Source organism: Perognathus longimembris, chromosome 8 (assembly GCF_023159225.1).
Source record: "Perognathus longimembris pacificus isolate PPM17 chromosome 8, ASM2315922v1, whole genome shotgun sequence".
Classification (NCBI taxonomy): domain Eukaryota; kingdom Metazoa; phylum Chordata; class Mammalia; order Rodentia; family Heteromyidae; genus Perognathus; species Perognathus longimembris.
The window spans coordinates 34209616-34223211 of record NC_063168.1 but is presented as its reverse complement, the minus strand read 5'-3'; the positions used below and the strand labels follow the sequence as shown (position 1 = coordinate 34223211).

Sequence of the window (13596 nt, the reverse complement as noted above, 5' to 3'; positions counted from 1 at the left end):
AAGGTATCTGAAGCTCATAAGCAGCTATCAGAGACTGATTTAGTAACTTGCAACTGTTAATCTGATAAGTAACGATAAAAACAAAACTTGTGTAGAAGGAAAAAGGCAGAATGAACAGAAGTAAAGACTGCATGTCAGGTATATTCTAAATGGCATATAGAGGAGTTCATGACTAGCCTATTGAAAGTCATTAGTAAACAGTTTCTGGGTGAATGAGTATATAAAATTTTGCAGGTATAGTTTCTCTGTGAATTTCTAAAGTTATATAAGTAGTCTTGTGCATTCATCTTTCTAAGGAAAGCAGTCATCAAATTCTCAATTTGATGAAAGTTTTTAAACCTTCATATTTGAGAACAATGGATTTATAAGCTTCTCAGTCACTTTCATTTTAATATTGTCATTTCCTATTATAATTTTATCTAAAGATAAAACTATCACAAATTTATATCTAAAAGAAAAAAAGCTTTTTTAAAAATCCACCAAAAAATACCTAAAACTCACCACTTGTTGTTTTTATATGCATGTGGATTGACTATATCTCTAATGAAGCTGTAATAGTGTCCACCATCTGCAGTTCCTGTGTGAACCGTCACTCCTATCAAGTCATACTCATAGCTCTCTGTGTCTTTTGACTGATCACTGACTTCCTTAAAACCTGAAATGATCACATAAAATAATGGCAATAATATTGAAAAATCACACAAGTGACACCTTATAATCACTTTTGATATAATGAAATAGGTACACATAGCTTATATATTAAGTATAAGTAACTACTGGCTAGGCCAGTCTACTACTTCAAGGAACATAATAAGCAAGTAACTGGGAAAACCATCATGTGTTAGCATTTTGTCACAGCTAACTGTAATATATAAGATATGTTTGTTAAATCCAGCTACCTCTTAGAAATAATTTCAAATGCTTCATTCAACTGTATACTATGAGCAAAGACAAGAAATACCTAAAAAAGGTAAATTATTGTCTTTCAGTATCATGTTAAGGAAAATAAAACATTATACTGGCAGCATGGTTCCAAATTAGATTTGTGTAGATAGAAACAAGATACAACTCCTATACACAAAAATTTAAAATCAAAAGGTAACAAAATATAAAAAAGAAAATTAGACTAGCACAACAAGTCTGAAGAACATTAATATTATGATCTCTATTTTCAAACTACACATAGTAGAAAGAATAGATAAAAAGCAAGGCAGAATAGATGTGCCTGGGGGCACCATCAAAATTGCAAAGTGAAGTTATACTTAAGTAAAGAGAAGAAGATAAGCTGGGCCTGGTGGCTCACGCCTGTAATCCTAGCTACTCAGGAGGCTGAGATCTGAGGATTGTGGTTTGAGGTCAGCCCTGAAAAAAAAAACCTGTGAGACACTTATCTCCAATTAACCATCAAAAAGCTGAAAGTGGAGCTGTGGCTCAAGTGGTAGAGTGCTAGCCTTGCACACAAAAGGGACAGTGCCCAAGCCCTGAGTTTAACCCTCAGGATTGACACACACACACACACACATACATACACACACACACACACACACAAAGATAAATGAGGATTCTACTTATTTTATCCCTATTTTACTGGAACAGTTCCTTCTTTTTAACACTTAATATTGATGGCTACACTCCTTTTGGAGACCTTACTGAAATACTGTTTCCACTATTCCTTGCTCCAGCTGCTCAAGCCATCTTTCATGAAGCCTCTTCCCTCTAGTAGCACACCAACTAAAATGTAAGCCTCAGGGGAGCAGAGATTGACTTTTGTTATTATTATATTCCTACTACTACAAGAATAGTAAGAATAGTGTAGTTATATAGTGGAGATATTGAACTGTTTTTATTAGATTTATTTATTCAATCAAAAATCTTATTAACTCCATATACTTCAATCTTTCTTTGTACAATTTCTTATCTAAGTCACTATCTTCGAGATGGTTTCGAAGAATACCCTCCCCTACATGCCTTTTATCATTCTTTAATCCATTTGAGAATAACTAGTCCCATTACTCACCTATTGGTCAGCATTCTACTTAAGAATCTAGTGGTTTCACAATTAATAAAGACCAAAATTATTAACATAGTTTAATGCCCTCAAAATGCTCTATTGCCTTAACATCCCATCCTCTTACTAAATAGCTCATTCCATGTTTTCAACCTCTTTCTCATGTTTGTACTTCTGCTTAAACATCATCTATGCTTCTTGATTCCCTTAGACCTGCCTGTATATAATACATTCACTGTCTTGTATGGCAATACAACACACTCATAACCTGTGTTCAATGTAAAATTCACTCACTTAGACATAAGCTCCTCAAGGACAGCAAACATGTTCATTTTGTTCATCACTGTGTCTAGGAAAATGCCTAGAACATGGTCCTAGAAAATACTAAGTATTTACTAGTTGAATCAATGTGCTATATTATTTTTAATAATATTTTCGGGGGAGGGGAGAATGAGGGAGGAGGTAACAAACAGTACAAGAAATGTATCCAATGCCTAATGTATGAAACTGTAACCTCTCTGTACATCACTTTGACAATAAATAAGAAAAAAATATTTTCTGCTAAAATTTTATTAACCATATAGAGAATGACATACTTGATTTCCTGATTAGTGGAGATTTATATAATAATTACAAAGATGGAAAAGTTACCTTCTTTCCTGTCACTCTTTCCCATAAGAAAATCTTCTGTATATGGTGTCATATCCAAACGTAAGGGGAAGGAAAAGTGTGTATTCACTTTCTCTTTCATCATTGTGACCATATTAAATGTATACCTCATTGTATTGAAACTCAGAATTCGAGGTAATTTCTTAAAACATGCCCTGAGAGGTAAACAACAAGAACAAGGAAACAGTTTAAATACTTGTTTGTTCGTGGAAAGCTTCAACAGCAAAGGCTTGCTTTCTCTCTCTCTCTCTCTTTCTTTCTTTCTGCCAGTCCTGGGGCTTGGGACTCGGCCTGAGCACTGTCCCTGGCTTCTTTTTGCTTAAGGCTAGCACTCTGCCACTTGAGCCACAGCACCACTTCTGCTCATTTCCTGTATATGTGGTGCTGGGGAATTGAACCCAGGGCTTCATGTATATGAGACAAGCACTCTTGCCACTAGGCCATATTCCCAGCAACAGCAAAGGTTTTCTTCAAGTTCATTCAGTTTCCATGCAAAGTCCACCAAGATGAGACTGACTGGAATACAATGCAAACAAATGTAGAGATGTAACAATGACCACTACTGTGTGTAACTAATATACTGGTGCCCCTTCACGTCCACAAAAAAGCCCACCAAGGACAAAAAGCTACAATGAGATATCACTGCAGTGTGCTTGGTGGTATGCCCAGTAATCTTAGCAGGTAGAAAGGTGAGCCTATGGCAGCCTAGGCTACATAATGAGAGCCTGTGTAAAAATAAATAAATAAAATTCTTAAAATCCATACACACACATCTATACATCTCCTTACAGAACTGTAAAATTTCAGAAAGCTAACAATCTATTTATTGTAACTCTAGTCTCATCAGAAGAACTTGTCATCTTTTAATAATACTTAAAAAGCTGTATTTCCAATTGATTACATGCATCTATAGTCTTTTATAATCAACTTGACTTAATGAGAAAAAAAAAACCCTTTCAGGGCTGGGGATATGGCCTATTGGCAAGAGTGCTTGCCACGTATACATGAGGCCCTAGGTTCGATTCCCCAGCACCACATATACAGAAAATGGCCAGAAGTGGCGCTGTGGCTCAAGCGGCAGAGTGCTAGCCTTGAGAAAAAAAAAAAAAAAAGAAGCCAGGGACAGTGCTCAGGCCCTGAGTCCAAGGCCCAGGACTGGCAAAAAAAAAAAAAATTTTTTTAAAAAAACCCTTTCAAACACATACTAACCTGAAAAATAAGACTCGTAAGCAATTTAAGTATTGTATAGTGGTTTTCCATTCTCTGCCTTCAAATATACTCAGTTCTCTTAACCTAGAAAAATTCTTTAATCTCAAAGTTCCTTCTTGCTTCCAACTTACTAGCTTGTTTTTAAAATACTCAGCTTCTAAAATGGTCACTCATTTCCTAGCTACTAAGGAGGCTGAGATCTGAGGATTGCTGTTCTAAGCTGGCCCAAGCAGAAAATTCCCCATAAGACTCTGATCTCCAATTAACCATTCAAAAACTGGAAGTGGCATTGTGACCAGAAAAAAAAAAAAGTATCATGAACTTTCCTACAAGGGCTGACTTCCAATTAGGATTCTTAAATTTCAACCTCCTGAGTAGATGGATTACGGGCCAGGTGTGAGAAACTAGCTTAAAAACATATTTTTTTTTTTTTTTTGTCTTTTATCTCTGGGAACTATGTCATGATGAGTATCTAGAGATTCTCTTCCCAACTTGTAGATCAGCATAACCTCATTTTCTTTATTCCTTTACTTCTATTATGTCATGTTTTCATCTGCACTTTAAAATTGGTTTCAATTTCAGTACTTTTCCAAGTTATATTCCTTCTCAGAAAAATATTTTCATGAATCCAATTAATGCGATAACTCCCAAATCTATGTATCAACCTTTTCATGCAACACATGTTATTTTCCCTTATAGTTGATATAAATACTCTATTTCAGAGATTTCTTTTTAAGTTCCAGGTTATTTCTATTTCTCTGCCCTTGCTCCTAATATATAGTTGCATAAGCTGGGCACTGGTGGCTCATGCCTGTAATCCTAGCTACAGCAGGCTGAGATATGAAGACAACAGTTCAAAGCCAGGAGCAAAATTGGTTTAACATATATGTATGCATTATAACAAACTACCAATCTGTTTGCAAATGGGGCTGGGACATTTCCCTGATAAAATATAGGAGAATGACAGTGTCCGATCCTGTGCATTCTGTTTAACATTTTGGTATAGCATTCTTTGTAATTCTAAACATTTTATATGAGGCAAGCACTTTACCTCTAGGCTATATTCCCAGCCCCTATAAGCTTTGTAGATTAGAATGATGATGTTCATTTTGAAGGCTAAAAGGTGTACTGTGAAATTTATGTAGTTACTTTATTTCAATAAAGAAAAAAAGTAGTTGTGTAAGATGGTCCTTAAGTTCTATTTATCACTCAATGAATCTGTAGACCTAAAACCACGAGTAATAACTGGATATATTAATCACACCTATAACACTAGTACTTGGAGATGTTGAAGCAGGAAGATTACAAGTTTGAGGCAAACCTGAGCCAACACTGCAAGATTCATTTTAAGAAAGGAATTAAAAAACAACAACACAAAAACCTCTCACTACACTATAGAGGTAGAAGTAATCAGGAAGATCTTTATTGATATTTCATAAATAGGCCAAAAAGAAAAATATGAAAAAAAGTCTTAAAGTACAATGAAGCCAGGCGCCTTTGGCTCATGCCTATAATCCTAGCTACTGAAGAAGCTGAGAATTGAAGATTGCAGTCAAAAGCCAGCCCAGCCTAGGTGCAGTTTAAGCCCTACAATCAACAACAACAAAAAATTCAAAATGAAAAAAAAAGTACACTGACAAACTTTGTTATCAATCAATCTATGAATTTCCTATCAATTAATATAAACAATTCATTTCTTTTTAATCATAAAAATGTTCTGTGAGCTGGGAATGTGGCTGAGTGGTAGAGTGCTTGCATAGCATGCATGAAGCCCTGTGTTTGACTCCTCAATATCACATAAACAGAAAAAAGCCACAAGTGGCACTGTGGCTCAAGTGCTTCAAAAAAGAATATATGAAAATTTAAAAAAAGTCTTATGTATTAGTAAAAGAAAAAGCAATTTTTATTTGAAGATAGCTTATCTACTAGTTTTCAAATTTTAAATAAAGGAGAGTATTTATGGGAAGTAGAGGTAGGGATCAAGTGGTAGAGCAGCAGCCTTGAGCAAAAAGCCAGGCAGAGTAGGAGGCCATCAGTCCATGCTACATTACCACATGTGCATGCTCGTGGGTGTGTACACACACACACATATACACACGGTTAACTTGTATGTGGTTTATGCCTATAATCCTCACTATTCAGAAGACGCTGATGTCTGGAGGAGCTCAAATGGTAGGGTGCCAGCCAAGCAAGCTTGCAAGCTGTGTCAGAGCATGAGGCTCTAAATTAAAGCCTAAATGTTATCACCCTAAATGCAAATGCCCAACAATACAATCGATACACATAGCACAAGGGAAAGAAAAACCATCTGGAATGTAGAATACAAAAATCTACATAGCATTCTTTTTTTTTTTTTTTTTTTGGCCCGTCCTGGGGCTTGAACTCAGCTCCTGAGTACTGTCCTTGGCTTCTTTTTGCTCAAGGCTAGAACTCTACCACTTGAGCCACAGCGCCACTTGAGCCACAGTGCCACTTCCAGCTTTTTTCTATAAATGTGGGGCTGAGGAATTGAACCCCCAGGGCTTCATATATACAAGGCGCGCACTTTAACACTAGGCCATATTCCCAGCCTCTACATAACATTCTTTAACTCAAAAGTTAACTTTTAGGTCTAATTCCAACCTAGACCTCTTTCTTAGCACCAATAATAATATACTGCACTGCCTGCAGAACAAGTCTTAAAGAGAACTCAAATCCTTCTAGATTATTTTCCTGAAATCTGCTCAACTTCCAATCTTTAAAGAGATCAGCATTTGAGTACTGTCTATACTTATTATATCCCCATATTTTCACCTGGTAAATGGAAGTAACATTATCTACTCACTATAAGCGAATGTTAGGACATTCTAACTTTTAAGTACAGAGAGTTCAGAGAGCTATGCTTGTTAAATACAAAGTCCTACGTGAAAGAGAAGTATTTTTCATCTAAAAATAAATCACTAGGGCTGGGAATGTGGCTTAGTAGAAGAATGCTTGCCTAGCATGCATGAAGCCCTGGGTTAAATTCCTGAGTACCACATAAACAGAAAAAGCCAGAAGTGGTGCTGTGGCTCAAATGCTAGCCTTGAGCAAAAGAAGCTCGGGCCAGTGCCTAGGCCCTGAGTTCAAGCCCCAGAAAAGGCAAAACAAAAACAACAACAACAACAACAAAAACCCCAAAACCCCACTAAAACTAGACATCTGAGAGTCAATATAGAGAATAAAAACAGTAACTGTCATTTTCTTTTGACTCCTTTAAAAAATAGTCCTACAAGCTAGAGATTCCCACTTTCTAGGCCAATTTATGTGTAAAATTGTAGTATACAACGAATAAGTAAAAAATTGTTTCATGAGACTGAGCTCTAAACAGCAATTTCTTTTTACATCAAAGACATAATTTATTACCCTGTATCACTTAAACACAATTTTCATACAAGTTTAATCTAGTTTATCCTTAGTTTGCTATGACTTCCACTGGATGATTTCTCAAAATGATAATAAATTACATTTCAAAAAACATACCTTTTCTCAGCTCGTACTTTCTTCCCACAATGAGAACAAGTATACATATTATCACCTTCTAAAGTGTCTTTAATAGTAACTTCATCAAGAGATTCCTATGTATTAAAATGACATTGAAAAGTTCATATTACTTATAATATCTTAACAACAAAAAGTAATTATAATTTGCTGAAAAACAGAGATCTAATTAAAATATGAAATCTTAATTTTGGCAAAATTGTTTTCCCCTTACATGAATTTCAATAAAACTCCCAATATTTTTACCTTGCTGGAGGCAGTAACAGAGTTTGAACTCAATGCCTTAAATGTACAATACAAATGCTCTACCATCTCAGTCATACCCCCCAACCACCTGCCCCAGCAATTTTTGGCTTTACTTTTCAGAGACAGTCTCATGTTTATATAATGGATTGGCCTTGGACCAGAATCATTCTGCCTATAGCATCCAGTATAGCTGGGATGACACGCACATACCATCATGCTATACTATTTCTTGAAATATCAAACTGGCATCATCCTGAACCCTACATCTCCTGAATAACTGAGATAGCAAGCTCAAGTAAACACAGTAGTGAATATTTTACATTCGAATTGGGTAAAAAATAGTTACCTTAAATTTTTATTTCAGAAGCAGAGCAAGAAGAAAATACATATAAGCAGCTAATTATCTTCAATCACATTATATATAAATAGCTTAAGTTATTTTTAAAACCTAAAACATACGGTCTACATATGGTCTATGGCCATATCACCCTGAATGCGCCTGATCTAAAATATAGCCAGGCATTGGTGGTTCACATCTGCAATCCTAGCTACTCAGGAGGCTAAGATCTGAGGATTGTGGTTCAAAGCCACCTCAGGCAGAAAAGTCCCCATGAGATTCTTATCTCCAATTAAGTACTAAAAAAAACCAGAAGTGGCACTGTGGTGCTAAGTGGAAGAACACTAGCCCTAAGCAAAAAACCTCAGGGACAGCACCCAGGCCCTGACTTCAAGCCCTGTAACTGAAAAACAAAACAAAACAAAAAACCTGACACAAGGGCTGGGAATATGGCTTAATGGCAGAGTGCTTGCATAGCATGCATTAAGTCCTGGGTTTGATTCCTCAGTCCCACATAAACAGAAAAAGCCAGAAGTGGCACTGTGGCTCACGTAGAGTGCTAGCCTTGAACAAAAGAATTTTAAGAACAGTGCCCAGGCTCTGAGTTCAAGCCCCAGGACTGGAAACACACACACACACACACACCCCTAAAGAATGTACGGTTAGGCACCAAAGGCTGCTGCCTATAACCCTAGCTACTCAGGAGGCTTAGATCTGAGGATTGCAGTTCAAAGCCAGCCCAGGTAGGAAAGTCCACAAGACTGCTATCTCCAATTAATCACCAAAAAGCTGGAAGTAGAGCTGTGTGTTAAGTGGTAAGAGTGCTAACTTTAGGGGGACAAAAACAGCTCAGGGACAGCACCCAGGCTCTGAGTTCAAGCCCTAGGACTGAACACACACACACACACACACACGTATTGTATTACTCACATAAATGTTTTTCATATCAGCTACTTGGCACCTCACAGTATAAAACTCTTCAGCAGTTTGACTAACATGTTCACAGTCCTGATGAATCAATAAGCAAAATTTAGTATTTATTATAATAAAACATATTAAGATCTCTACAATGGAAAAAAACCAAATACAATACTTACTAAAGACACAACATTGTTGGTAATTACACCTCCAAATAAACTTTTCACGGTATTTTTCTTTAATATAAAACAAACCAAAGTCAGTAAATGGAGACAAACTCGTACAAACTTCAAAGAAGCTTTCCAACATTCTGATACTAACCAGTTCTGGAGACATTTCTTCAATTTTAGTAATCAGATCAGTAAAAAATTCTGTCATATCTTTCTGCTCTCCAGTATTCAGAGGCTGCTTATCCATGGTATATGTTTTACAGAAAGGCCGAGGATTATATGCTTTACATTCACTCTCCTATAATGAAAAAGGAGAATTCTATTAAATAAATAGTACAAACAAAAATGAAAAAAAAACAAACAAAAACCAAATAACAGTAAAAACAGCTGTGTGCCAAAGGCTCAGAACTATAATCCTAGCTACTCAGGAGGCTGACACCTGAGGGCAGCTTAGACAGAAAAGTCCAAGTGATTTCTTCTTTAAGAAAAAATAACTAGCAGAAAGCACTGGAGATGTGGCTCAAATGGTGTCAGCTGAGCAAGCTTGAGAGCTAGTGTGAGATCTCTGAGTTCAAACCCCAGTTTGAAGAAAGAAAGGAAAGACAAAAAAAATGGGCAGGCACTGGTGGCTCATACCTGTAATCTTAGCAACTCAGGAGGCAGAGAACTGAGGATATGGGTTCAAAACCAGCCCAGGCAAGAAAGTCCATGAGACTCATATCTCTAATTAACCAAGAGAAGATTGGAAGTGGAGCTGTAGCTCAAAATGGTAGAGGGACAGCCTTGGGCACCTTAGTGACAACATCCAGGCCAGTTGAAGCCTTAAGACCCACCAAAAAAAAAAAAAAACCAAAAAACAAAAGAAAGAAAGAAAGAAAGAAAGAGAGAAAGAAAGAAAAGAAGAAAGAAAGAAAGAAAGAAAGAAAGAAAGAAAGAAAGAAAGAAAGAAAGAAAGAAAATGGAGGGAAAACAAGGTCTTAGTGATACTACACACAATGGACAAAGGCCTCATATCTAAAATATATGCAGAACTAAAAAAATTAAATTCCTCCAAAACAAAACTGCAAAGAACCAACAGCCCCCCCCCAACAAGTGGGCTAAAGACTTAAAAAGAGACTTCTCTGGGGCTGGGGATATGGCCTAGTGGCGAGAGAGCTTGCCTCGTATACATGAGGCCCTGGGTTCGATTCCCCAGCACCACATATACAGAAAACGGCCAGAAGTGGCGCTGTGGCTCAAGTGGCAGAGTGCTAGCCTTGAGCAAAAAGGAAGCCAGGGACAGTGCTCAGGCCCTGAGTCCAAGGCCCAGAACTGGCCAAAAAAAAAAAAAAAAAAGAGAGAGAGAGAGACTTCTCTGATGAGGAAATGAGAATGGCCAAGAGGCATATGAAAAAGTGCTCTACACCACTGGCCATAAAAGAAATGCAAATCAAAACAACATTCAGATTCCATCTCACCTCAGTAAGAATGTCCTATATCAAGAAAACTAACAACAAATGTTGGAGGGGATGTGGCCAAAAGGGAACCCTATTTCATCGTTGGTGGGAATGTAAACTGGTTCAGCCACTCTGGCAAGCAGTATGGAGATTCCTCAGAAGGCTAAACATAGAGCTCCCTTATGACGCAGCAGCCCCACTTTTGGGCATCTACCCAAAAGACCACAAACAAGAACACACTAAAGCCACCAGCACAACAATGTTCATTCATCGCAGCACAATTTGTCATAGCTAAAATATGGAACCAACCCAGATGCCCCTCAGCAGACGAATGGATCAGAAAAATGTGGTACATATACACAATGGAATTTTATGCCTCTATTAGAAAGAATGACATTGCCCCATTCATTAAGGAAATGGAAGAACTTGGAAAAAATTATACTAAGTGAAGTGAGCCAGACCCAAAGAAACATGGACTCTATGGTCTCCCTCATAGGGAATAATTAGCACAAGTTTAGACTAGTCACAGCAGAGGATTACAAGAGCCTAATAGCTATGCCCCTATGAATGCATAAGATAATGCTAAGTGAAATGAACTGCTTTTTATGGAAATGAATGATGAATCACTGTTGTAATTACTTTCAACATGCCATATGAAACCGTAGCTTCTATTGTTGATGATCCTCTTGTATCCCCTTCCTGTGGTTGTACCTGCACTATCACAGTATCTTATCTGAGTACAGTGGAAACTGTATATACTGGTATGAGAACTAGGAAAGTGAAAGGGAATACCAAAATCGAGAGACACAGGATAAAAAGACAAACGACTACAAAAGCAATACTTGCAAAACCGTTTGGTGTAAACCAACTGAACAACTCAGGGGGGGGGGGAGAGGGGAAGGGGGAGGAGGGAATGAGGGAGGAGGTAACAAACAGCACAAGAAATGTATCCAATGCCTAATGTATGAAACTGTAACCTCTGTGTACATCACTTTGACAATAAATAAGAAAAACAAACAAACAAAAAAAAACAGGTGATAGTAGTAAATCTACAAAGAAAGTTCCTTCCCCTGCCCCTGTCTTTTTTTTGAGACATGGTCTCAGTATATAGCCTAATATGACCTCAAACTCACAATCCTTTTGCTTCAGCCTCCTGAATTACAGGCTTGCACACCTACACCAACCAAGCCAATAATAGAGGGTGTGTGTGTGTATGCATACAGCCTATTCAGTTTGAATTCAAGACTTTCCACTTACTAGGTGGGCATTCAACTGCTTGAGCTACATCTCCCGCTATTTTGCTCTAGTTATTTCAGAGATCAGGTTTTGCTTTTTGCTTGAGTGAGCTAAGACAGTAATCTACTAATGCTTCCCAGTAGCTGGAATTATGGGTGCCTGCTATTATTCCTATGTTTATCTGTTGAGATGGGGTCTCTGAAACTATTTGTTGGGCCTTGGTTTGAAATGAATGCAATCCTATCAATCTCCACCAACACAGTAGCTAGAATTACAAACTTGAATCACTGGTGGTTGAGCCTAGGGAAAGTTTTTAAAATGCTTTATTTCCTTTTTTTGTTTGGGTTTCATAGCATTTTCATTTTATTTTATTTTTATTTTTTTGCCAGTTCTGGGGCTTGAAGTCAAGCACTCTACCACTAGACCACAATCCCAGCTCCAGTAGGACTTCATGTAAGAAGATTCTTAAATATCAAGAAAGAGTAAAGTCAGTGACTTTTGGAAGAAGAACACATTTTTCAAAAGTTTAAACTTTTTTTTTTGGCCAGTCCTGGGGCCTGAACTCAGGACCTGGGCTCTGTCCCTGATCGTCTCTGTGTTCAAGACTAGAGCACTAGTACTTGAGCCACAGTGCCACTTCTGGCTTTTTCTGTTTATGGGGGGGGGGGGGGGGGGAGGAATCGAACCCACGGCTTCACTTCAAACATGCGAGGCAAGCACTCTACCACTAAGCCACATTCCCAGACTAGTTTAAACCTTCTTTAAATAGTTTTGTATAAAGTAATTAAGACCAGCACTGGTTGCTCACACTTGTAATTCTAGCTTTGTTGAAAATCATGGTTTGAAGCTAGCTTGGGCAGAAAAATACTTGAGAATCTTATCTATAATTAACCAGCAAAATCTCAGATTGTAGGTGTGGCTTGTGTGGGAAAGCACTGGCTGCAAACAAAACAGCTGAATGGGAGACAACAAGTTCAAGGCCCAGTCTTCCTCTGCACACATGCAGACACACAGACACAAAAGTAGTTACAGATGGCCTGGAGCCAGTGGCTCATGACTATAATCCTGGCTACTCAGGAGGCTGAGATCTGTGGATCGTGGTTTGAATCCAGCCCTGGCAGAAAAGTCTCCATTAAACTCTCATGTTCAGTTAACCACTACCTATGCTCTGAGTTCAAGCCTCAAACAACCAGAGGTGGGGAAAAGTAGTCAACGCGGCAATTTACTATGTATTGGTGGCTCATACCTATAATCCTAACTACTTAGGAGACTGAAGTTCAAAAGCTAGCCCAGGTAGGACAGTAAGTAAGACTCAACTCCAATTATCCAGCAAAAACTTGGAGCTGTGGCTCAAATGGTAGAGTGCCAGTGTGAGAAAAAAGCTAAGTGACAATATCCAGGCCCTGAGTTCAAGCCCTAGTATTACTGACAGCATATATGTATGCAAACATGCATACACACATCCGCGCACACACGCGCGCGCGCACACACACACACACACACAGTAGCTTTCAGGTTTTCAGTTCAGATGGCAATGAGAGTTCTTATAAATCAGATTAGGATTGGAGGTAGGGTTCAAGTGATAGAGTACTTGCAAGTAAGTACTTACTACAAGAGGCCCTGAGTTCAAACCCCAGCATCACTTCTTTGCCCAGTTAAAAAACACTTATAAATGAAATTAAAATCAGATTCAGAGGATAACAAACAAATCTTTTATTTTGTTTTTTTTGCCAGTCCTGGGGCTTGAACTGTCCCTGGCTTCTTTTTGCTCAAGGCTACAACTCTACCACTTGAGCTACAGCACCACTTCTGGCTTTTTCTATATATGTGGTGCTGAGGAATCGAACC

At 38.0% G+C, this 13596-nt stretch overlaps 1 protein-coding gene across 3 annotated transcripts in view; it reads right to left on the bottom strand.

Moving 5' to 3' along the window:
* The window catches only part of Usp34 (ubiquitin specific peptidase 34), a 226835-nt gene that overhangs the window by 60741 nt on the left and 152498 nt on the right, over nucleotides 1-13596 (bottom strand). For all 3 annotated transcript variants that reach the window (XM_048352847.1, XM_048352848.1, XM_048352849.1), the window contains 6 exons: nucleotides 9228-9374; nucleotides 9086-9142; nucleotides 8919-8996; nucleotides 7388-7482; nucleotides 2660-2832; nucleotides 502-655 (listed from right to left, as the gene is read on the bottom strand). In XM_048352847.1, coding sequence (XP_048208804.1) covers nucleotides 502-655; nucleotides 2660-2832; nucleotides 7388-7482; nucleotides 8919-8996; nucleotides 9086-9142; nucleotides 9228-9374 — 704 coding nt within the window. The remainder of the gene's footprint in view (nucleotides 1-501; nucleotides 656-2659; nucleotides 2833-7387; nucleotides 7483-8918; nucleotides 8997-9085; nucleotides 9143-9227; nucleotides 9375-13596) is intronic.